Raw genomic sequence first — 26,614 nt, forward strand, 5'->3', positions numbered from 1 at the left:
CCTCCACGGGGTTTTCCCCCTTTGAGCTTCTCTGCAGGCCGGATGGCTCCCCGGCCAGAGTCGGGCGGAGGTATGTGGCAGGGGGGCGTGGTTTAGCGAAGTCGGCAGCGGGAGAGAGAATCAGGAGACGAACGGTAAGTGAGTGGTTTGGGCGGAAACGATCAAAACCTGTTTCTTGTTTCAGTAATTGGCGTGGAGAGAGTATAAAATGCCAGGAGAGACAGAAGCAGTCAAGAGAGAGACGGACTGCTGACTGGAACCGGAAGGAGTTACCCGGAAGCATTTGGCGATAGTGTGTGCGCTAGTGTCAGAATAAAAGTCCCCATTGGTGTTTGTAAAGATTACTTTTTGTTTTATTATTAAAAACTTGTCAGCAGTCCATCCGACCCCTTGTCCTCTTCCTTTCCTCCTACGAACGTACTACAGCGTAGTTTTTTTACAAAGCTCATCAGACTGAAATGTGAGGTCTGCTCTGATTGGCCAGCTATCCAGTGCTGAATGAATGCCTCAAGCGTGTGATGGAAACGTTATGCTCTTCACCATACTGTAATGACGTATGTCCCAGCATGACAAGACCAAAACAATAAAGCCCATTACAAATGAGACATTTGTTGCATCCAGTGAGGACATAAATACCGATTATAATGTCTTATTATGCATTGTGTATTGGGCTGCGTAAACATAATACCATGTCTGCATTTGTGATCTGCTCAAAATTCGATTTGAATCATAAGTGCCAAATCCTTTACATATGTAAACATACTTACATATTGTGAGTCAGAAGCGCCAAACTGTACTTGCAAATATGGAACTGCCCCACTTTATAGAAACAGACACCGGACTCATGAGTTCACCTTGCAGAATAGCATGCGTATTAGGCGTGCTGCCCAGGGAGAGAGCTCCGAGCTTGGCATCAGCCCAAACGCTGAGCGCTCCCCCCAAGGATTGGGTCGACAGTGAGGGGTCGCTGGTGGAGAGATACTGAAAGACTAGAGAGAATGAATATAAGGCTGCTATGATTATTTATAGTGGTTATCTCTTGTGGTGGTTGGATGGATGGTGCGGTTATTGATATTGAATTGGCCGCGTTGGTTATCTGTGGGTGCTCCTCCTGAAATTTGTTAATAAAATATCATGTTGTAGGCTACTCTCACAGGAAACAGTCCTCAACAGTCATCAAATGCATTGCATACATATTTGGGTTGGACTGTTCTGGAACAGTGTTGTAAATACAACTTATCCACTGATTTCTAGTTGTGTCCTCTTTTGGAAGGCCAAACAAAGTAGTTTTGCTTTCACAACAAAAAACACAGCTTCTCCACGACATGGTGCCAGCGGCAACAGCGAGAATAAAAGTCATGCCTTCTGTCTTTGTGTGAACATTTGGGCGGTGTTATGCAAATCTTCCCTCATAGTGACGTAGACATGTGGGGGTGTGTTTGAACGAGACGTTTTAGGGGGGCTTGGACAAGTCTTAACTCTGATAAAGAATATCTCTTTGGATTTGAGACTTTAGTCTTTGTAACTTTACAGATCTTCTTACTGCACCAAGAGCTTGTAACACTCCAAAGAGAAAGGAAAACTTGAAATCGCATCATATGTTCCCTTTAATGGTTATTCCTTATTTAATCTCAGATTTTTCTAAAATACATGAGAAGAAAAACATCTATTTGCTCTCCATTTAATCTCAGACACTAAATAAGCTATTTTTGTGATCCATAATTGTATGTTGTCTGGGCATGTAACTGTTTATCTGGATTAGCTAGAATATTTTTCCTCTCTGTTTCAACAGAAAACAGAATTAATAAAACTTATCAAACTAGACGAAAATGGCAAACACAACATTTCTCTTTCCTTTTTAGCAAGCTGTTGAAAACATCTCAGCTGTTCTATGCTACATCTGCTGAAAAGTCCCTGGTGATTTTTGAGCCTAACAATTCATCAGCAAAATGAACAGCACCTGTGAGTTTTTATAGGCTAATGCTACAGCAACCAAACTCGTTATTTTGTGCTTGTTGTGTTCTGGGAACCATCATGCTTCCATAACCTTTCTCAATCAGCCCTTTCTCTGCTGGATCAGGTATTGCAGCACCTTCTATGACTTACTGTTCACCCTTTTCCTGACCTTTCTTGAGTGGTGGCATCAGCTCGAGTGCTGCTCTCTGACTCTCTCTGAGGATATGAGAGCACTACAGGTCCTTCCATGTCACAGATGAAACCTCTTTGTTTCTTTTCACTCCAAGTATTACATTATCAAACTTGACTTTTATTAATTTGACTATTACATTTTGTTAATTTTGAAAGACCAAGAGAGATTATTTGGTTAACGACATTATTGTCTCCTGAAAGAAACTACAAAAACGCATCGTAACTAAACAAAGGGCGCCAATGTGAGTCTGCACACCGACGCGCAAAACACAAGGCGTAAAAGCGTCTTATAAAAAATACCTAGGGCGCGTTTAAAACTGATGTGCTGCATTTAAAACAGGTCGACAAATGAATGTAGAGCTGCTGGTCTCACTGGTGTCACAAAGGGCTTAATGACAAACGCAACAGCGACTACAAAATTTTTGATAAGAGGGAAATGTTATGGAGAGGAATTGCAGATCAAATAGAATTCAGTGTGTACCGGATTATTTCTGTTTTTCATTAAGCGCCATCCAATGTCAGAGAGCGAATTTGCACATTCACTCTGTTCATTGCCTGCGAAAATCACTTGGGTATGAACACAAAAGACGCGTTGAAAAGTGTCGGCGATAAGCGCACGCTATATTCGTGTACAAGGCTTTAAAGGATAGTTTACCCCAAAAAAATCTTTCATCATTTACCTTCCCTCATGTTGTCTCAAACCTGTATGAGTTTCATTCTTTTAAAAAACAGAAAAAAAAAGAAATTTTGAATCATGTTGGTAACCAAACAAATGATGGTAGCCATTTACTTCCATAGTAAGGAGAAAAATACTGTGTTTGAATACCCACATTCTTCAAACTATATTATTTTGTTCTTAACAGAAGAAACGTCTAAGGTTACGTATGTAACCCTGTTTCCTCGAAGGAACGAGACGCTACGTCGAGTACGTTTGGGGAACGCGTCCAGCATGACGTCTTTGAATAATGTGTATAATCAGTCCAAAGGAAGGGCGAGATGTCATAGGCGGGTGACGTCAGAGACCAGGAAGCATAAAGCATGAGCGGCAAAGCCGGAAATCAGCCTTGTGTCTTCAGCAAGCGCTCTGTGTGTGTGTGTCAGTCACTATCTGTTTGTGAGTCTTATTTAGTGTCGTTTGTCCACTGATAAACTCCATTGTCAAAGCTTCAATCAAGAGAAGTTTTGGGCAAGAGCAGGCAGCGTTCAGGCTTTGTGTTTTCCCTGCAAAAAAAAAAAAGGTAGGGACACACGCAGCTCGTGTGTTGTCTGCTTGAGAGTGTAGCGCGCAGTGTCAGCTCTCGAGGGAGTTGACGGCTGCGATGCAAGCCTTTGCTTCACTCTCAGAAGGCTCTCTTTGAGGAGAGAGCTTTCACTGGCATTTCTCGCGGTGCCAGCCCCGCTTTTGTCGCGGAAAAAACGGAGCGGTGGAGATTGATGCTGTCTGTGTGACTGAGTAGCATCTATATATATATATATATAAAAAAAAAATAGAACATGCACGCTGCCGAGGCAACGCGTGTATTACATTGTTTCATCTTTATGTGAGTTTTTTTTTTTACACCAGACAGTGTTGACTCGTCTGGTTGTTGACTACTATATATTAATATTTATCTGACTATGTGAAGTTAGATGTGCAGGGGCTCTAGGGATGTAATTTCTTATGTGAGAACACGTGTGTACCGCTCTAGTGGAAAGCAGTTCTACGGACCGTTGTTTTCGCTGGATAGCCTTCATCATAACATCCTGACGCGTATGGCCTAGGACGTTTTGAAGGCCAGCTCCCTCTGGGGAAGAGTGGTGTACACCGCATTACACGGTGCCCGTCTCTTCTCAGTGCCCTCAGGAGATTGATCTGCCGGTGTTCCAGGGCGCAGCGGTCTCCAGCGAGCGCTTCTCTCAGTTACCGCCCGGAAACGTAGCGGTGCTGAGAGGCTCGCTACCTCTACGGAGGTATCTAGAGCAGCTAGTATGGTCGTCCCCTGCTGGTCCGCCACTTCAGGACACCGAGCTAGTGACTCTAGGCACACCAGAGGCCAGTCTCGCGAGACTGGTTCCCTTAGGAGGTCACATGGCAGTGTGGGAGCCCCTGCCAAGTGTACTTCACGAGGTCCTGCCCCGAGCAGGCTCTGGTCTAGTCTTCCTAGCAGACGACGTGGGTCTGAGGCACGTCGTTTTTAGGAGACTTCAGCTACGAGAGTCCTGAGGCTGCGGCTCAGGACCTCGGAGGGCAGGCCCCTCTGGGGAAGAGCGGTATACACCGCATTACACGGTGCCCGTCTCTCCTCAGTGCCCTCAGGAGATTGATCTGCCAACCCTGCCGGTGTTCCAGGGCGCAGCGGTCTCCAGCGAGCGCTTCTCTCAGTTACCGCCCGGAAACGTATCGGTGCTAAGAGGCTTCCAGAGCAGCTAGCTCGGCTGTCTCAGTGGGTCCTGCACACTGTAGTGAGAGGCCACAGAATCCAGTTCTGGTGGGCCCCAAGCAGGCTCTGGTAATGGAACAGAAGTAGACTCTCTCTGAGGACGGAGACCATCGATGTGGTCCCTCCTTGGGTTGCAGAGTCCAGTCCTACAGCCGGTACTTCACTGTTCCAAGGAAGGATGAGGTGTTGTGTCCTTTTCTAGATCTGTGCTTTTTGAACCTCTCAGTCAGGGGACTGAAGTTTAACACGCCTGCACAGGACAAGTCCAAGGACTGGTGTGTCACGATCTATCAAAAGATGCACTTATCTCCATCCTTCTTCATCGGAAGTTCCTGAGGTTTGCTTTTGGGGGCAAAAGCCTACCAATACGGATCTTCCTCTGGCCTTGCACTCTCACCCCACACTTTCACAACTCAACCACATTGACGATTGGTTGATATCAGCTCAATCTGAACAGATGACGGTTCTGCACCGAGATGTCGTTCTCGCTCACATGAAAGAGCTGGGGTTAAGACTTAACGCCAAGAAAAGTGTGCTTTCTCCAGTTCAGAGAACCACTTATCTGGGCATGGTGTGGGATTCGACCACAATGCAGGCACGTATGTCACCTGCTCGGATCGAGTCGATCCTCACTGCAGTCGCGAGAGTGAGAGAAGGCCGGTCACTCGAGACCAAGGGGTTCTCCCTGAAGGGAAACCCACTTCGCATGCTAAAGGTCACGCGGCGCTGCCTACGTGCCTTGGATATGTGGAGGAAGCCGTGGTTCTTGTCTCAGGGCCCGGTGCTGGGAGCTCCTTGTCGCCGCGGGATGCTAGAGACAGACGCGTCCCTCACCGGCTGGGGTGTTGTCATGAGTGGCCGCCCTGCCCGCGGTCTGTGGAGTGGTCGCCTTCTGACATGGCACATCAACTGCCTGGAGATGCTGGCCGTGCTTCGTGCACTTCGTTTTTTTCTCCCAGACCTAAGAGGTCACCATGTGTTGGTGCGCACCGACAACACAGAGGTGGTCTCTGACATCAACCACCAAGGAGGTCTGCACTCACGCCGTTTATACAAATAGCGTACCAGATCCTTGTGTTGTCCAGGACGAATTCCTTTCACTCAGAGCAGTTCACATTCCTGGGCATCTTAATATGGGAGCAGACATCCTGTTGAAGCAGGGGCCAAGGCCCGGGGAATGGCGGCTTCACACCAAGGTGATGAAGCAGAGTTGGAGAGTTGGGCCAGACTCGGGTGGATCTGTTTGCGACTCGAGACACATCGCACTGTCCCCTCTGGCTTCCTCTGACTCATCCAGCTCCACTGGGGCTGGACGCCATGGTACAGACATGGCCGAGGCTTCATCTGTACATTTTTCCCCCGATTGCTCTGCTCTCGGGAGTTCTGGAGAGAGTGCGCCGGGACGGAGTCCGGCTGCTGTTAGTAGCCCCGTTCTGGACAGGCCGGGTATGGCTCCTGGGCCTGATTTCTGACGGCACTTCATGGGAGGTTCCCGTCAGGAGAGATCTCCTCTCGCAGGCGGAGGGTGCGCCCCCGCATGGAGCTTAGAGGCTGTAGGTGCTGTCTCTGAGGAGGCACAACTCTTAGCTTCCTGTCTCTCAACCAAGGTTGTAAGACCGTTCTCCAATCCAGAGCTCCCTCAATGAGGAAACTGTATGCCTTGAAGTGGAAGCTTTTCACTTCTTGCTGCGGAGACCGCCAGCTCGACCCAGTTAACTGCCCGTATGGTACAGTGCTGGAGTTCCTGCAGGCTCTCCGCAGGGTTGACCCACTCCACCATGAAGGTATATGTGGCGGCCATGGTGGCCTACCGCGCCCCTCTCGGTGGCCAGTCAGTGGGCAGAAACCCTCTGGTTACATGTTTCCTCCATGGTGCGCTGAGGCTGAGGCCTCCGGCCAGAAGAAGCTTATGCTAAGCGGTGATCAGGATGTTATCCTAAGCCTCGAGTCCTCTGATCTCCCCTCTCCTTTCCTTCTGAAGTTTGGCCATTGGACGGGTTGTCCCCGAATTCTGTCAGGCTCCTTCTCTTGCTTTAGCTGTGCTCTTCCACACTAGGCAGAGATTTGAAAGTCTGGCGGCGTGGGCATTCTCGTTCCCCAAACGTTCTTGACGCAGCTCGAGTTCCTGAAGAGGAACATCTAAGGTTACGTATGTAACCCTGGTTCCTCAAAGGAACGAGACGCTGCGTCGCAGTGCCACACTTCCGGCATCTCTGGCTGGCGCTTGCTTCATCCTTTGAGGCTGATTTCCGGCTTTGCCGCTCATGCTTTATGCTTCCTGGTCTCTGACGTCACCCGCCTATGATGTCTCGCCCTTCCTTTGGACTGATTATACACATTATTCAGAGACGTCACGCTGGAAACGTTCCCCAAACGTTCTCGACGCACCTCGAGTTCCTGAAGAGGAACTCAACATGAGGGTGAGTAAATGACAGAATTATCTTTTTTTTTTGGTGAACTATTTCTTTCAGATATCATACATTAAAACCACTTTCTGTGGTTTAAAAAATGTGTATCTAAATACATTTGAAAAGCAAAAACGTGAAATAATTTAATATATAAAAAATATTTTACACATCAATATTTTTTCAGTTTTTCAGACATTTTCATCTTTGTTTAGAATTATACTAATAAAACACCAACAAAAAAGAGAACCAATGTCACAGTCACTCACTGATGAAGGTGAACAGAGCGAGAAAGGCAACTAACCTGAGGTGTCATCCCATGACAGAGGTAAAGGATGGGAATGTTGTCAGTGTCTGGCCCTTGGTCGAGACACAAGTCAGTCTTCAGAGAGTTTCTCAGCTGAAAGAAAAATAGCATCATCAGAATTAAGTGGACAATCAAGTGCATGTCATTTTTCACATACAGCATACAGCAGATAAAACTCAAGGCTGTTTCTCCCTTGCATCGTAATGCGGTTCAATTCTCCTCCTAATTACAGGTTCTAATTATAAAATTCATTTTCATAAGTGTATGCACACTCATGAATCATCTAAATGATATTCCAGCCAAAGTCCTTGGTGAAGTAAAAGAGCCATACTGTCACGCCTTCCACGAATAACTTGAACTCGTTGCACTTCTGTTTACCTGATTATACCTCCAGAGTATAAAGAGCCTATTAGTAAAATCATTTCATGCAGAGCTTCAAAAAAAAAAAAAAATTCTCCATAGGCTTCAAAGTGTACTGCAACTGTTGCGTCTAATGAAAATAATGTTTAAACACATGGTCGTATCAGTGATAACAGAATTCCTAGCGGAGGACTTCAATGGATCATATCTCTGTTTTTGGCATTTTCTGTTGGATTCAGCTGAATACTGCTGTGCCTTTTATCACCGCGTGCTGAATTGCAAGCCAACGTGATTGACAGGCTCATCAAATGCAGTCACTCATAGTAAAGTAATGAGGGCGAGAGCTATTTCTGAGCCCTTTACTCCCAGAATTCATTTCAATAAGGCTGACCTATTTTCCACAGTTTCTTCCTTTTAAATTGCGCCTATGAAAACACATATGATGAAATCTTGCACAAAATGAACACCTCAACCAAACAGCCTGTTTCTGCATCAGTACTGAGTCAAGTGCATTATTATTAAGTCTAGTAGGGAATAAAAAGCGAATGAATTGTTTGGACTTGACATGCATGGCTAATAAAAACAGTGCGGGTGAGTCGCGCTTCGACTGCTAGCGGTGCGTTGCGCAGGCATCGTTTTGTCAAGCAAATTGGAAAATCCTTTTCAGGCGCCTTGGACAGAACGGTGAGTGGGTGTCACACGTGGCAAGCACTGCTCTCAAATCCTGCCTCAATGGTACAATATCTGGGCATTCACAATGAGCTGTAGCTTATTCAGCACTCACAGGAGCCGCAGTTAAAGCATTAGCCGTGTGGAGAGAAACTGTCTTGCAACTGCCACTGCTCTGACTGAACATGCAGGGTTTTATTACAACACAATCTGATTCCAGATAACACGCACCGCTGGGAAATGAGTCTATCTGACAAGATATAGTTATTTGCACAGTATTTGAACTCTTTATTTGCTCTTTCCATGTGCAAACTGCTTCCGTTTCATTGGGTTTAATACAAATACTCACCACTCCATATGCGATGGTGTCTGTGTACATTCTCATCTCAGGGTAAATGTTCACTAGGTACCAGCGAAAGGTCTTGCACTGCAGTTTTTTCCTCAGTGCTTTCCTTTCTGCAATGTCACCGATGTCTATCCCTGAGTCCTGATGATACACGAACAAACACATACCAATGAGTTTAAAAATATATGGCTATCAACATTCTTCAGATGATCTTCTTTTGTGTTCAGCAGAAGAAATAAATGCATACAGGTTTGACATTATGGTGATTAAATGATGACAGAATTGAGGACATTTTTACTGCATGATGTACCAGGGACCTTTAGTCATGACTATAATCATAAAACAGCACAACCATTCATCCTCACAACGGAGGAAGAGATTATCGGACTGGAGGTATAGAATCAGGCTGAACTGCCATATATTATAGCAGTGATTCATGAAAATGCAGCATTGTGCTTCATGCCCTGGAACTGAAATAGCAAAGCACATCTCAGTTTATGTTGCTCTGCACACTAGAGTCATGTCTTTGTTCCTGCATCAACAGTCACTTCCCTTTCTCCCTTTCCTTCCTCTCAACATTCAGCTTGGGTCTGGGAATCTGCTGCTATCTCACCACGCCTTCCGCTTTCGCCAGATCTTAATTGCTGTCTCACTGATAAATGCAGAAGAGGGGCCAAGGCTCCCTAAATAAATGGAGCACTGTAACATATGGTTGGCAGCAGAGCTGAGGGCTGGAGAACTATAAATGAGGTAATGGCTGCTTAATAGACAATAACAACTGTATTTCTCTAAGCATTTTAATCACTTTTCTACTGTCTTTATTATCATGTTTACTTTCCAATTATTCAAGTTATGTATGAATGTACAGTAGTGACTGTGGGCATCAATTTTATTTTCCGAAAAATGGAAACAAGAGTGTTTGTGGGTCAATCCTGTTCCTGTTTTAACTTGTTAAAATAAAATAAAAATTGTTATTAAAAAAGAATGAATATGCTTGTGACGTAATTTCTATATCAGACTTTCAGAAAAATGTTCTTTTCATTCTGAGACTGTTGGCAGTTTATCAGAGATCCATTTAAGAAAAATTTTCTTACAGGCAGCATAAGTAAGGAGATTAACCTCCTATTTGATGCACTCTGTATAGTATTGTCACCTAATTTCAGTTTTGACTATTAATTCATAAGGATATATAAAGGGGGAAGAAGTTGCCTGGTTGTCCAGCCTGTAGTGAAAAGCCCTAAAAACGATCCAGAATGCTGCAGCACACCTGGTCTTCATTGGACCCAAAAGGGCTCCCTTCACACCTTCTTTGTCTCGCTACACTGGTTGCCAGTATCTACCCACATCAGATTCAAGCCACTGATGCTGACATATCAAATCTGCACCCTCCTACACACACTCACTTTTACACATCTATGCTTCCTGGGAGACTGCTGGGGTCTGTGAATGAGCAGAGCTTGTGCTACCATCACAATGAGGCACTTTCCAGAACACTCACGTTCACTGTTCCTGGATTGTGGAATGTCTCAAATGTCACCAGAACAACCCTATCCACCTTATTCTTCAATGCAGAATTAAGCAGTTTTTCAAGTAAAAAATAGCTGGAGGCGGACAACACCAGAGGTCAGAAACATTAAATTTACATATGGCTGCGCCGGCTATTGCGGAAAAGGTGGGTATATCCTTCAAAGCCATGATTCTTGCAAACACTGCAATGGCCATACATTATGTAAAACCTTTTTTTTTTTTTTTTCAGCAAATAATACAACCAGAATGAATTTTTTTTTTAAATGCAAGCTACTCCATTGCAACACTGCAGATTTAAAGTTTGTGTGAATTTTTTTCACATTCGCATCTTGCATTAAAGAGATCCATGCAAATACTCATCTGTAGTGACATTAAAAACACATTTTAGACTTAATATTAAGAAATGTGCATTGTGCACAAGTAGTACTCCATTTTTTTTTTTGTACCGGTAAGATTCGAGAGATATGTCAGTAAATATGTTAACAGATTTGAACTAGTACGAAATAAATGTATTTGAAATATATTCCTTTTTTACATAATATAGGGACAAATTAATTACAATATAAACAATGCTCCTATGAAACCTAACCCCCTAAATCTTGTATTGCAACTTGTCTCCTTTGTGTCCTTTGGATGAATTGTGTTTTAGCATTTCTCATTTATAAGACATGTTAAGATAAAAGCATCTGCCACTTAAGTGAATGTAAATGTCAACAGGACTTTCTAGCGGTAAGTCAAGTAGCTGACATAATAGACCTCACCTCTTGTGGAATGTTCCAGGCCATGTAGACGTGGCTTTTAAACTCATCCATCCACACTTCAGCCACTCTCAGAGCATTTCTGCGCACGTGGGCAGTGAGATCCTCAGTGTAGGGCTTGTGGGCGCGCTCAATATGGGCGATACGGGCACAGGGCAACACCTCCACACTTCCTCCACACTGCCACACCTACACAAACACACAAAAGAATCTAAATAAAAATACAAATTTTCATGCTGAGATATAAAAAAGCACAATTTTTGGCAAGACTGGACCAGACTGAAGAGCAGATGAAGTACATAAGCTTGTATGAAGATCTTGCGTAACACTAAAGACTAAAGCTCATTTGGACCTCTTAAAACCACCCGGACCTCCATGAGACCCTAAAAAGTCTGAATAAGAACTTAATATATGGCCTTAGGAATAAAAAGATTTAAAATCAGTAAAAGATAATGAATGTACCCATGCATGTGAACTCTGACTCAGTTTCAAAACTAAGTGAGACAGCTGTCTTTTATGGCAGTATCCTAACACAGATGGAAACTCATAAGTGACTGATTTAGAGCACTCTACACAGACAGAAGGTTTAGAGTTAGCATGTTGCGAAGCTAACCATAAGGCTAAACTGTTCATTTTTAATATGATCAGACCAAAGGGTTCTTAAAGGGTTAGTTAACCCAAAAATTTAAATTTAGACTTATCTTTACTCACACTCAAGGCATCCTAGGTGTATATGACAAATACAGTCTAAGTTGTATTAAAAATTGTCCTTGCTCTTCCTCGCTTTATAATGCCAGTGGCTGGGTGTTTCTGTTCAACAGTGCAAAAGAAGTCAAATAAAGCACATCCATCCGTAATAAAATTATAGAATTAAGAATAAAGGCCTCCTATAGCGAATCAATGCGTTTTAGTAATAACTAGTTGCTTATTAGCATGCCTATTGTTAACATATTGGCTGTTTATTAGTGCTTATAAAGTACGTCTAATGCATGGCATCCATAATCCTACCCAATACCCTAAAGTTAACAACTACCTTATAAACTATTAATAAGCAGCAAATTAGAAGTTAATTGAGGCAAAATTCATAGTTAATGGTTAGTTAATAGTGAAAATTGGACCTTAAAATAAAATGTGACCGAAAAATATCCATATTTAAAATGTTATAAACTATTTTCTCTCACTTCTGCTAACTGTCGTAGGTGGAAGACATTCCAGCGGATGACGTAGGACAAATGACTTTGTGGAAAAGGCAGGCACACTTTAGCAAACTCTTAAAAAAAAGTACTTATTACCAAAAGAATACTTGTGCAATTAAATGAAAACATACAATAATTTAAAACTATTACATGCATATTAAATGCAATTACCTGAATTGATTTTTGACCCCCTTAAGTAAGTCTTGAAAGTAAAACTCAAAACTTAAATAATACTTAAGGACATCTTTGTGTTATTACATAAATATGTCTCTGAAATATGGTTAGCGTACTGTCATATGTACTGACAAGCATTTAAGATAAACCAAAACATAGTTTAATGTATTTTCTGTATGTCATGCATTTGTAATGACACATTTGTAATGATGAAGTTGAAGTTTAGTACATTCAAAATATATAACCTTTAAATGTAATATTGAACAATACACTGCTGTTAAAATTATACATTACATATGCTTTGGGTTTTTTAGACAACACATTAAAATAAGTGTACTTCTTTAAAGCATGACAAGTGATTATTATAACATAAAGTAATGATTTAAAATGTACTTCAAAGCAAAAAAAAATTATAAAGCTGCACAGGGGAGAGAGCTCAATAAAATATGGACCCAACTGCTATCTATATGTAGACAAAACTTCCATTGCCCTGTCAAGATGAGAACTGCATTTCGAAAGCACTGTGGTCAGCCAATTTTCAGCATCCACAGTCTGTGGAAAAATATGACAATCAGAGAGGTCAGGACTTCACTTTGAAGCCAGAGGAAAGATATCAAGATTGTGTCGAGTGTATTATGAGGCTGAGCAGAAGAAGCTATCAAGGATGCCTCACTCCAGCAGGTGCACTCTGCTCTCACTGTGGGGAGGAAGATGAAGTTGTCATTATAGCTCAAACAGCACTCCCTGTCAATGTATTGCTCACTTTTAAGAAAGTGTTCACTCTGACAGCCATTTGAAGCCACACAAAGTCATTCTATTTCAATGATTTTTGGCAATTCCCAGAAACATGAGCAACTGTTGCAGATTGAAAAAGGTTGACAAATTTACACTACTGAGCCCCACACATAACATGCAGGAAATAATAAATAAATTGTGCACACGATTTACTAATTCGTTCCCTCAATGTCCTAAAATGTGCACACAATTACTATTTTGTTCCCTCGATTTGCTAAATCTGGTGCAGTATTTAATAATTCGTTCTCTTGACTTATAAATCATCTGCATGATTTAGCAAATGAAGGGAACAAATTAGTAAATCATGCACACAATTTATTTATTTTCTCCTGCATGCCATGTGCAGTTTGGAATAATTAAGACTTTGTTTTTCTAACTTTTCTAAAGAAGTCTCTTCTGCTCACCAAGGCTGCATTTCTTTGGTTAAAAACAAAATAAAAACAGTAATATTGTAAAATAATATTACTATTTAAAATAATGTTTTCTATTTGTATACATTTTTAAATGTAATTTATTCCTGTGATGTACAGCAATGCTGAATTTTCAGCATAATTATTCCAGTCTTCCGTGTCACATGATCCGTCAGAAATCATTCTCATATGGTGATTTGGTAGGAAACACTCACCACTCACTTGGTGAGAAATCTACTTGGTGAGTGACATCTTTTTAAAAGGCATAAAGTCATATTATTACAAACTTTTACCAGTAATATATGCAAATGAGCAGTCACGATGCAGCAAATCTTGTGGGAGAGAAGCGAAAAGTGTGCTTCAGTCAGACACAGCGATCGAGTGTGAACGCCTACAACAGTAGCATCCAGCAGAGAAGTAACTCGCTGACCTTGAGCGATTTAATCGCTGTCAGTGTGAACACACACTTAAGAGAACAGAATATCTGGTCAAGCACACATGCCAATCACTCTCAGTTGTGAGAGCACCTGCCTTGACTCGTGTAGCGTTTCGGTAAGTGGCTCTATGAGGTGCCTAAACGGGGCGAAAAGAGTCAGTCAGTTCAAATTTAAAATCGCACCAGGCTTCAGTTAGAAACTTCAACACAATTAAGCCTTGTTTTGAGTCAATTACCAGTAACCCTTCAATGAAATCACCAGTTTCTATGACAATGGCACACCACTGACTTGGAAACAACACAGAACACGTAAAATTCACTCCCTTGGAGATGTCTGAATGCAAAAGGTCCAAGGACAACCAGCTTGGATGGTTTCCCAGTTGAGAACGGTGCAATTAAAAGCACTTACTACTATATACTTAAGTGGCAGTTGTTAAATTGAAAGAAAAGAGGCAAACCAAAATTCTCGGTGTGGGTGGAATTGCTGTTGTCATGGTTTATTGTCGTTGTTGACCGTGGCGTGCATTAGCAGTCGCACTGCTCTGATATTTACTCCTGTATAATTTACCCTTGTCAGACTCAATGTTTGACAGTCGCTGCTCTACCGTGAGTAACATGCGCACTGAACTGAGTGGTGGGTGGTTTAAAAATGTCTGTTTCTCAAGTATGTGCGTATATACTGTATGTGTGAATGTGTGACCGCCTGCTTTTATCCCTCTTTTCTGCCTGCCAATCCTCCTACGGTTTCCAGAAACTAGAGCAGCCCTGCCATTTGTCGGTACTAACTTTTTGTACTAACATTTACTCTCAAATTATCATCCAAATGCTTGAATTTGTTCTGCTGTGATGACACTGATTGGAGAGTACACTGGTTCAACCGAAACCAAATGTCATTCATTTGCTGGTGCAAACATTTGTTCAAGGGTGCTCCATTTCCTAGGAGGGTGCTCACCTCACATCACGGAGAGCTGTTTGGGATCGCAAGAGAGAGAAAACCAACTGCTAGTGAAACAATGGTCATGTCTGAAATAGTACATTAGTGTACACACTGAATATTGGCTGCATGCTTTAAAAATAGCATGTGAAACTAATGACCAGTCAGCACCTCAGCTTCAGGGTTTATTTTTATGATTATGACTGTCTGACCGTACATTATCCTGCTCATTATCCAAGAAAATAAATAAGTGGACATGAAAATTTTGAGAGGAAAAGCACTGTGGATTCACATGAGATACACGGAACTAGCACAGATGTCAATGTAAATTAGACATTTTAGTGGCCATCACACATAAATATTCAATTGTGGTGATTGACAACCAAAAACCATGCTAAAGAACAATGCTGTTATGTTAATTCAACACAGTACAATGCTACATTGTTATGACGTGATCTCATTACTTGCTTTTTTTTTACAAGTTATTCTTGGAGGTATTTTTAAATACGTGTCCAAAAAAATAAAAGTGTTAAATATTCACAGCTGACATTACTTGTTGTGGTTAATTTGTTTTTCTGGAAATACAAACTCAATTTGAGTGCACTGCATTGTGGGAAAAAGTATTTCCATGCAGTGTGTAATTTTTGTTAATAAAAAAACCCTAATAGCAATGGAAAATAGTAATGTCTGTCTGTCAGTTCATAAATAGTGCAGAAAAATCTGGCATCAATGCTGAAGATAACACCAACATACTGTGATGTGCATGCTTGCACAAAGTATTTTTGTATCTAATTAGCAACCCTGCAAACCTCTAATGAAAAAAAGACTTGCTAGGATGACAAGTCTATAAATACTTAGTTTCTGTCACCTTGCTATATTCAGTTTCCCACAGTGAACTAACTGCGTAGCAAGTCAACAATCCACATCTGAGAATCTGAGTCACAGAGAAACGAGAAATGGAAATGTATGTAAAATCACATTAAGCAATTACACTCCAGCAGTCCTAGACAGTCGCTTAAGACAGCAGTGTGTGCTGACATGACTCTTTATTGTAGCTAATGGTAGCTATGTTTTATTGCAGGCAAGAAAAGGCCATCTGTTTCAACTTTTGAGGTGTTCCATAAGCAAAGCCCCATTCCCTTTGGATAAAGAAGGACAGAAAGATCCCTCACACACTGCTGCTCGATGCACTTCAGACCTTGGCCTGCTGCAAAAAATACCAGCAACACGCTCTCATTTTCCTTCATCCTTTACCTCAAACCCTCCCAAAGGAGAGTATATACTAAGCATGCTTTGAGTTTACATAGCAAAGAGCAGAATGGTCTCTTATAGAGTGATTGGATCGATGACATCTGAATCGCTTTAGTGAGCAAACTGTGATTCATCAGCAGAATAGCAGGATCCATGTAGACTATTGTAGAATTACATGAAGAACAAAAAGGAATGGGCACGAAGAGGGACACCAACAGAGAAAAATCAGTTATGATACACTAAAAATATCATCCACTCAACCAATCAAATTAGAGGGCTGAAACACACTGTTATATTATACCAGTTCAACCAATTCCAGGACATATTTAACTCTATAATGACAAAATGAGAAAATGTATTTTGAATCAAGAAATATATTTTTACTGTAATGCAAATAAATACATATATCCCTCATTTTCATTTTCAACCAATCAAATCAAAGAACTGAAACTGTTATGTAATACTGTGTTAGCAAGATATATAATATATAAATATATATACAGTACAGACCAAAAGTCTGGACACACCTTCTCATTCAAAGAGTTTTCTTTTTTCATGACTATGAAAATTGTAGATTCACACTGAAGGCATCAAAACTATGAATTAACACATGTGGAATTAAATATGGAATTATATACATAACAAAAAAGTGTGAAACAACTGAAAATTTGTCATATTGTAGGTTCTTCAAAGTAGCCACCTTTTGCTTTGATTACTGCTTTGCACACTCTTGGCATTCTCTTGATGAGCTTCAAGAGGTAGTCACCTGAAATGGTCTTCCAACAGTCTTGAAGGAGTTCCCCCGAGAGATGCTTAGCACTTGTTGGCCCTTTTGCCTTCTGTCTGCGGTCCAGCTCACCCCTAAACCATCTCGATTGGGTTCAGGTCCGGTGACTGTGGAGGCCAGGTCATCTGGCGCAGCACCCCATCACTCTCCTTCTTGGTCAAATAGCCCTTGATGCCTTCAGTGTGACTCTACAATTTTCATAGTCATGAAAATAAAGAAAACTCTTTGAATGAGAAGGTGTGTCCAAACTTTTGGTCTGTACTATATATATACATATATATATATATATATATATATATATATATATATTTATTTATTTATTTATATATATATATTTATTTATATTTGCTCACTATATATTGATTCTCTATTTAATAATAAATTAAAGAATGAAACACTTATTTTTCAGCATTACATTAATGAGAACTGGGGGGAAAATGTGGGGGGAATTTTTTTTTTTTTTTTAAGAAATTAATACCTTTAGCTTCATGATTGGTATTCAGCAAGAATCTGGAGGAAAAATTGCTTAAATGTTCTATCATCTTACAATAAAAATAAATCTATATGGTCCTAAAGTAGGCTTCAGTTCTTTATGCAAACAATAATTATTCCTTATTTTAGTGATTTTTGGATGAAACATGATCTGAAATATAACATTTCCTCAGCATTTCATAAGAACCACACAGTGCTTAGGCCACAATAGTCAGTGTTTGGTTGCTTTACACCGAACCATAACATCTCTGCATGGCCTATTTATTTTATGTCGGGTACACTATAATTCGCTTACATGTTCCACATAATGTCCTTTATTTCTTTAAGTTATTCAGTGTGTGAGAGGACTCCATCTGCATATTGCATAAATGCTTCATGAGCTTTATCACACGACGCTCTAATCTCCGTTTATCACCTTCAGACATGTGATTCATTTGCTTCTCACCCACTCTGCATTTAATGTTGATCGAGGAAATTGTACGTCTACCTTTCTTTTTGCCTTTCTCTCTGAGACTTTAATCTGCAAACATATAACTCACCATCTCATTGTCAGCGTAGTGCTGCCGTAAGATGAAACCCAGTGGGAATTGTGGGTAAAGTGAGGTAAGAGGTAGTAGCACCTCTAATCTGACTAAAGCACCTCTGCCTTCTCTCAGCAGCCTGTCTTTTCATTGCTTTTACCATAATCTGGTATAAACAGAGACATGAACAAATCTAGCACACTGTGTCTCTGTGTGCCGTCTAGTGCAATCAGAATGATTCCCTTTCCATTTATCCACAAACCAGCGAGGGACAGTGAAAAAGTATGTCTCTGAGAAAATTGTGCATGCTTTCAGAGAAGAGCAATCAGTGGCCCATTATCAAGCATAAAAATCTTGAAAGCATGCCATTCACTGAGGGAAAATTACCAGGGAGGGAAATGCCACCCTACTCTCTCCTTTAGCGTGATTGATGATTATCTTTCACTGTGCTTGGAGAGAGTGGTCATAGCTTTGAAAGTCAAGCCATTTCAGGGTTGTGCTGACTCACCCAAAGAACAGACAGGGACAGCAAGTTTGCCCTCTTATTTCAGAATTTTATGTAATATACACACATTTTTAAGTTTTAAGTAAGTAAGTGCATTTCTTATTTTGTCATCAGCAATGCCCAATGTCATTCAAACATGTTTCAGTGTTGCTTAATGGTAAACTTCACTCAGAGCTGAATATCTGATGAAAATTGATTCCCTCCCAGTCCAGCCGAGATGCAGATGAGTTTGTTTTTCATTGTTTTTCACAGATTTTGAGAAATTCAGCATTACATCACTTTTTCACTAGTGGATCCTCTGCAGTGAATGGATGCCGTCAGAATGAGAGTCCAAACAGTTAATGAAAGCCTCACAATAATCCACAAGTAATGCACGCAACTCCAGACAATCAATTAATGTTTAAAAGAGCTAAAATATGTGTGTTCGTAGTTAAAATATGAGTCTCCATAATATTGCTTTCTATAGTAAAAGGAATCTCGTTTGAATCAGGAGAGAAATATGCACAGATAAAACACTGTTTACAAGAAAAAACTGTTCTAGACCAATATGTCAGTGGAGTTTGATGTGAGAGGACAACAGGGGACGGAGGAAGTGTTATTGTGGTGAATTATGGTCAGAATCGACGGTTTACAATAAAAACGCCTTAATGATGGATTTGTTTAACACAAATACACCACTATTCACTTCACAAGATGTTAATTGATGGACTGGAGTCATACCGATTAGTTGTGGATAATTGAGCAGTTTTAATCAGCTGTTTGGACTCTCATTCTGATGGCACCCATTCACTATAGAGGATCCATTAGTGAGCAAGTGATATAATGCAAAAATTCTCCAAATCTGTTCTGAAACAAACTCATTTACATCTTAAATGGCCTGAGGGTGAATACCTTTTCAGTAATATTTCATTTTGAGTGAACTGTTCCTTGAAGTATCTAAATGCTTTTTGGGGTCACAGTATGCTTGAAGGTTATTATTGGCTGCCTTTAGTGATTATAATGGCTCTCTGCTCAGGTATGGCACATTTATTAAGACTGTGCTGGGACGGAGACAAAGACACAAACAAATAAACCAGCAAAGAAACGGCAGTATAAATGGAAAAGAAAGCAAACAGGGTCTGAAGTGCGACTGACATAAGGGTCACTGAGTTTTATTGAAGGCTATTTTGAAATATCCCCTCAGAGAGCGATGGATTTTATGAGATTATGTATAAAAGTGGAAGGTTATGATTTGTGCCCTGTTCTCTAAGCAAATGAATATCTTCCAGCCTAAATACATACACCACCAGTCAAAGGTTTGGAATGTTGCAATGTTTTTGAAAGAAGTACAGTATATTTTGCTCACCAAGGCAAAAACATTAATATTGTGAAATATTATTAGAATCCATGGCGAGCATAAGCGATTTATTTCAAAATATATATATATATTTTTATTATTTCAAACTTTTAACTGGTAGTGCACTCTGCAGCTCATAAATATTCAGACTATTAATACATTTTACCTAATTATGAATCCTACACTGACATTTGCTCTCAGATATATTTTTATTCCTAGTAATGAAACAAAAAATTAAAAAGATATTATTTTATGCTACAAGTTATTATTGATTAAAAAATGAACTGAAATATGTATTCAGCCCCCATATCCTCTAGATTACCATATTTTCTGGCTTACACTCCCACAGGATGTACAGATCATAATGAGTCATTATTCAGGTTGTGAGTTTGAAGGGCACATGTGAAATGAATACTAAAGAGTCATACTGTGAAGTCAGAAATTAAGTAAACCAAATGCATAAGTAAGGACAACAATATCCAAGTTTTTATGTGTCCCAGTGGGCAATTTCATTTCAATTATAAAGAAATGGAAGCTGCATCAAACCACCCAGACGTTGCCTAGAAAATGTTGCCCTATGAAACTCCTTGCACAAACAGCAGGAGACTTGTGAGAGCAGTCACATAAAGGACAATATATGCTTTGAGAGTTCAGTTTCTGAAAACAGACTAAAGGTGCACCAGTCAGCCATATCAGGAAGCCTGTATAACACCGGCCTGTAGGGGAGGGTGGCACAGAAAAAGAAATATGTGAAGCAAATGTGTGGTGCAAATCTAATACTGCTCAAATCTAACACCTGCCTTCAGCAAAAGTGCTAGTTTTCATGCCGTGGGGCTGGTTTTCATCAGCACAAACCCAGTGCAGTGATAAAACAAAAGTATGAATGGATAATACAAAATATAGGTCTGTACTGCCTGAGCTTTGGGAACCAAAAAAAGCCCTGGAAAAGAGCTTTTCAATGTTGGATTTGTAAATCGGTAAAAATAGAGAAGGTCTGAACATTTCTGCAAAGCTAAATCTAGCAATTCACTTGTAAAAGAATACGTTATAAAGGATAGATATTTAAATGAAGACATCTGCCAAATATCTAAGGTGTATTGTTTTCATGAAAACTACCTTATGTGCAACTTTAATGTTTGTAACAAACAAGTACAACAATTGAATTTAATAATTTGGACTTCATTTTAACATTTAATATTATACCAGTGTACCAAATAAGAGGATTCCCTGTATAGTTTACAGCATTAGTCAGTAAAGATTTGTTTTCCAAAGGAAAAATTGACATGTATTTGAAATTATTCATAATAATGATTCCTAATTGATAAATAATATATATGCATTTCCAGACATAATTGGCACTAGCCATTTTTGTGCTGAGTTTATAGAATGTTGGAGATCTGGAGATTTGCAGTACTGAAAATGTCTTGTAATTCTTGCCACTTTATTTTTTATTTGTAAAGAAAGTATTTTTATGAGAAAATGTTGCAATAATTAAGGGAAATAATCATTGCATTAATTAACTAATAAAATAATAATAATAATAATAAATAAAATTGTTAGTAGTAGCCCTAAATTCAAAAGTGTCTTGCCTTGCTCTACACTCTCTCAAACTACTTAAAACATTGTATTATGGTTGTAGTTTTAATAACCCCACTTACACTGATCTTGGACGTCTAATTTTTAAAGTGCATAACAATTACAACCAGATCAAAAGAATGCTTTTTGACAAGAGATACAGTAAATGGTGCCAATTTGAACTATCCTGCCAAGAATGGAGCGCCATTAGAGTCATTAATCCTTCTAGAGTGAATCCATTATCTTCATTACCCCATAGCCTACTCAGAATGATATAGTTTCTCACCCTCACACCCAGCTCCACATTCTCTCCTCCGTAAATCTCCATGCCTTCATCCAGCAGACCGATCTCTGCGAAGTACTCCCTGTCCACCACAAAGCAGCCAATCAGGGCTGGACTCCTAGAGATTTACATTAGAAAATTGAATATATATTTAACTGAATATATATTTATTGTAATATCAGTCAAATCAGACAAATAAATGAAGACATTTAAATAAAACAATCAAAACCTCAAGATTTATATAATTAAATACATGCATACATAAACAAACAGATTTAAATAAAGAGATAAATAAATAACTGAATTAAGTGAAGAGATTTATTTAAATAAATACAAACCAACAAATAAATAAAGAATGAGTTTTAAATAAAAAAAATATGAAGCTTTAAATTAAAAATAAATAAAACGTGTTATAAATAAAGTGAAGAGAGTTATTTAAATAAATGGGAACAAATAAATAAATAAATAAAGTGAAGAGATGTATTTAAATAAATACAACAAACAAAATAAAGTAAAAGAAAAAGTTTTAAATGATAGATAAATAAATCATGAGTTACAAATAAAGTGAAGAGATTTATTTAAATAAATGCAAACAAACAAACAAATAAATATTACATTTAAAATTAAAAAAAAATTTTTTTTATGCATTTAGCAGACGCTTTTATCGAAAGCGACTTACAGTGCATTCAGGCTATCAATTTTAACCTATCATGTGTTCCCAGGGAATCAAACCCCCAACCTTGATAGCGCAATGCTCTACCACTTGAGCTACAGGAACACTTTTTAAATATATTTAAATAAATACAAAACATTTACATAAATAAATAAATAAATATTATTTATTTATTACAAAATTTTTAAAATGAACAAAATACCTGATTGGAGCAGAGCTGTTGTTCAAGTTCCACCAGGATTTTGGTGGGTTCAGATACCGGCACCACAGTTCCCAGTCAAAGCCCTGAGCGGAGAGTGGGTACTCTTCAATCTCAAATGTGTCGTATTTGATATTGTCAAAAGATGGAGATATAATTCTGGTTCTGTCTTCTTTGATCCTTTGGAGAATAGGCTCAGCCCTGTAGAAAATAACAATAAAATTGATTACCACCCAGTGAACATGATTTGTCGTCAACACCCCCCCCCCCCAAAAAAAGGCAGTTTTTGAGTATGAAACCTGTGGCTGAGCATGCAGTGCATTCTCGACAAGATTAAATAACAAACAGTGTCTATTCAGTCAGCTCACCCTCAGTACTATTTTAGGACTGATTCTTCTAGAGAGATGCAAATTGAGCAGTACAGTATGGCTTTAAAATCACATCAAAGCTGATTAAAGGCAGAAAAATTCTGGGTGTTATTCAAATTGCACTGACATATCTGGGTCATATTGCTATGAAAGAAACCATGCTGTGCCAACTCTAAGATCAAGAACTTCTTTTGATGATGAAGGGCATCTACTGTATATGATCTATGTTCATACAGGACCAGGTTAAAGGAATAGTTCATCCAAGAATGAACTTGATGTGTTGCCAAGTTTAAAAATGAAGTGTGAATGAAATGTAAAAGTTAGAGATGAAGATTTTGAGTGCATAATGACTTATGTTTCATTCTGTTACTAACATTATTAATAAATGAAACGCACCTGTGGCGACATTTGTGCATAATGATATTAAGGTACGCATTTCGCGACACTTTGTGAAATGTCCAGAGAGTGGCACTAAAGGATTAATTTAAATTCGAAAAATGATAAATGTGAATCTGAATGTTTTATTATGTTGGTTGATGTACATATGGCAGCAGTTTAGAAATATCCAGTGAACTGCACTAAAAGGTTAATGCTCTGTCATGTTTGAAAATAATGTAAAACATACACTGCTGTAAATCCTACTCTAAACCTAACTGATAGTGTTTACAAAAGTAAAGATGAGATACACTTGCTAAATCAGCTTGCATCTACAAGTACTGAGGTCTTCTATGATGCATCGTGTTTCACTGGACTCATACCCAAGCACTCTACTTCACAAGAGCAAAGCTGCACCAGGTACGCTACCGAGCAAGTTTACTATATCAGAAAAGCCATACATAAGTATATTATGTGATGCAAACATTATTAAAATGTATTAGTTTGTAAATTGAATATTATTATAAAATAGTTTCAGGCCACAACATAATACACAATAAGCAATCTTGTGACAATAATTTTTTTTAATCAATAATCTTCTCCATAACCATAATTTGTGTGAAAAGGAATTCAAGTTGTAGGTGTTTTACAGCTTCTAGTGTTCATTTCAGCTGGAAACTGCTGTGAATTAGTATAGGTAGGCCTATGTTTTTGGAGTTTTGCATAAAAGGCATGTTTTTCCAGCATGTGCTGCACATTAAGCCTTCATATAGATTTAAAAAAAAACAGATTATAGTACAGTATATAGTATAGTATATTTGAAGTAGTTTTAAGGTGCATGTTTGTCTTTTGCACTGTGGTAAAGAGAATTGTGTGCATTCTTAAAAAATGCTTTTATGTTTAATGGAGGAAAGAGACTCACATTGGTTTGGAGCAACATAAGGATAAGAGAAAAACTTGAGCAGTGAATTAGGCTTTTTTCTTCTTCAGATCTTTTCAAGAAAAAAAAAATGCCCCTCAGTTCCTGTCAGTGCTTGAACAAGTGCACTGATGCTTTAGACAATTTCAATTGAAACAAGCAGTAATTACAGTCTGGCTATAAAGCGCTAGGAATAGCCGGAGTTCTCATATCACCCACCAGCCAGTGTTGAACTCTACGTGGGCGTCAAACAGGGCCACCACAGGGGCAGAGGCAGCTCTCCAGCCACTCACACGTGAGCGGATCAGCCCCTCCTGCTTACTGTGCCGCACCATTTTAATGAAACCGGGCTGCTTGCTGTTGGTCTCCTTGACAAAGTCCTGTAATTTCTCCTTTAACTCATCTGGGAGGAAGACATAGACAAAGAGAGAGGAAGAGCTGTAACATTACAATGCCTCCAAGAGGACTGTCCTCATTATTCTTGGTCACAGCAAAGAGGATGTTGTTGTTACTGTGTGTGGGTGTGTGTGTGTGTGTGTGTGTGTGTGTGTGTGTGTGTGTGTGTGTGTGTGTGTGTGTCAATAATGACTCTTGGGCCTGTCAATCATGTCCACTTTAACAGAGAAGCCATACTGAACAAGGATGTGGAACTGTATGCATTGCTTGAGTGAGAAGGTGTGCTTTCACACCAAACAATACAACATTCATGAAGTTCATTCATCACACTTGACCTAGCACCCTTCAACAGCTAACGATATATACTGATACTGCATGTACAAAAAAAAAACCAAAAAAACTGAGCAGTTCAATAATACTCAAAAGTAAAAGCCATGCATTATTACATATACATCGTTTTTATTAGTGTTTAGTAGTATATATTAATAAAGCATACTTTAATAAAAAATTATAATGATAATAATGCTATTTACTCAATTATTAATCATGATTCTTATTATTATCATTGTTAAAACAGTTTTTGCTGCTTAATATTTCTGTGATATATTTATGATACGTTTTTGTGATAGATTTCTCTTTCATGCATAGGAAGTTTATTTGCATTTATTTGAAATAGAAATCTTTTGCAACATTATAAATGACTTAAATGTCACTTTTGATCATTTTAATGCATCTTTGGTCAAGAAAAATACTAATTGGTAACACTTTATTTTAAGAAGTCCTTGTTACACGTTGCATGTACTGTACTTACTCCTGTAGTAACAATAAATTATGCATAATTACATGTAAATAATCCTAAGCCAAATCCTAATCCCAACCATGTAGTAAGTACAGGTAGTTAATTAATATTACTCAGTAATTAAATGTATAATTAAACTGTAATAAGCACACAAAATAAAGTGAAACCTAATAATTAATTTACTTATTATATTTTTACTTATGCCAGACTTTTGAATGGTGGTGTATCACAGTTATTATACCAATATAAAGCAGCACAACTGTTTTCAACATTGATAATAATAAGACATATTCCATGAGCACCAAATCAGCATATTAGAGTGACTTCTGAAGAATCACGTGACACTGAAGACTCAGAAAACTCCTTTGCATCACTAAATTACACTTTCAAAAATATATTAAAATAGAAAACATTTATTTTAAATTGCTAAATATTTCACAATATTACCATATTTTTCAATCTGATAGAAAACAGATGTTTTAAATTGTAATAATATATCACCATATTTTACAATATTTGTGATCAAATAAATGCAGCCTTGAATGGCTAGTATAAGAAACTTCTTTCAAAATCTATATATATATATATATATATATATATATATATATATATATGCTTTTGAAGGAAGTTTCTTTTGAAACATTTTCACTTATGGTCTTGATTGTTTATTCCTATTAATAAATGTTACCACACAATGTAAATGCCACTAATACAACACTGATGAAACTTTAACAATCTGGCAACAAGTCATGAAGGTGCCTCACATGAATATGTAATGCAAACCAAGAAGAAGTGTCATTAAGTTTTCATTTGGGTCCTTCATGTGTTATGCTTCACTGTTAAATTGAATTCTTATGATTTATTTTTAATTCCACCTTTTCTCCCTCTTAGAGAAGAAACTAATGCAAGAGAGGGTGAGATCGTGAAGAGACAGTAGATGTTGATGTGAAAAAGATGAAGACAGACATGATTCCACCTTCCATGCAACACATTCATTACTGTATGTCATAAAATGCTGGTGTAGAGACTGCAACGGATCAAATTTTAAATGTATTCCTTTAGAGCATTCTTGAGATCTCAATCTGCATGCAGTCCAAATTCTCTTTTAGAGAACTGCTACAAGGGTATGCCATGTTTGTATGTTGGCAATATCAAGTATGAATATGGTAACCATTTAGTATCATGCTATATGTCAAAGAAGCATGGTAATGCATCTGAAAGAATGATTGTATCATGGTACCACCGTGTTA

The 26,614-nt window shown here is 39.0% G+C and overlaps 1 protein-coding gene across 1 annotated transcript in view; it reads right to left on the reverse strand.

Moving 5' to 3' along the window:
• The window catches only part of galnt18b (UDP-N-acetyl-alpha-D-galactosamine:polypeptide N-acetylgalactosaminyltransferase 18b), a 108,578-nt gene that overhangs the window by 18,789 nt on the left and 63,175 nt on the right, over positions 1-26,614 (reverse strand). Inside the window, exons 4-9 of the mRNA XM_059538074.1 lie at positions 24,389-24,572; positions 22,511-22,708; positions 21,639-21,753; positions 10,944-11,129; positions 8,659-8,796; positions 7,278-7,373 (exon numbers count right to left, since the gene is read on the reverse strand). Coding sequence (XP_059394057.1) covers positions 7,278-7,373; positions 8,659-8,796; positions 10,944-11,129; positions 21,639-21,753; positions 22,511-22,708; positions 24,389-24,572 — 917 coding nt within the window. The remainder of the gene's footprint in view (positions 1-7,277; positions 7,374-8,658; positions 8,797-10,943; positions 11,130-21,638; positions 21,754-22,510; positions 22,709-24,388; positions 24,573-26,614) is intronic.

The sequence above is a fragment of the Carassius carassius genome, chromosome 3 (assembly GCF_963082965.1).
Source record: "Carassius carassius chromosome 3, fCarCar2.1, whole genome shotgun sequence".
NCBI lineage: Eukaryota > Metazoa > Chordata > Actinopteri > Cypriniformes > Cyprinidae > Carassius > Carassius carassius.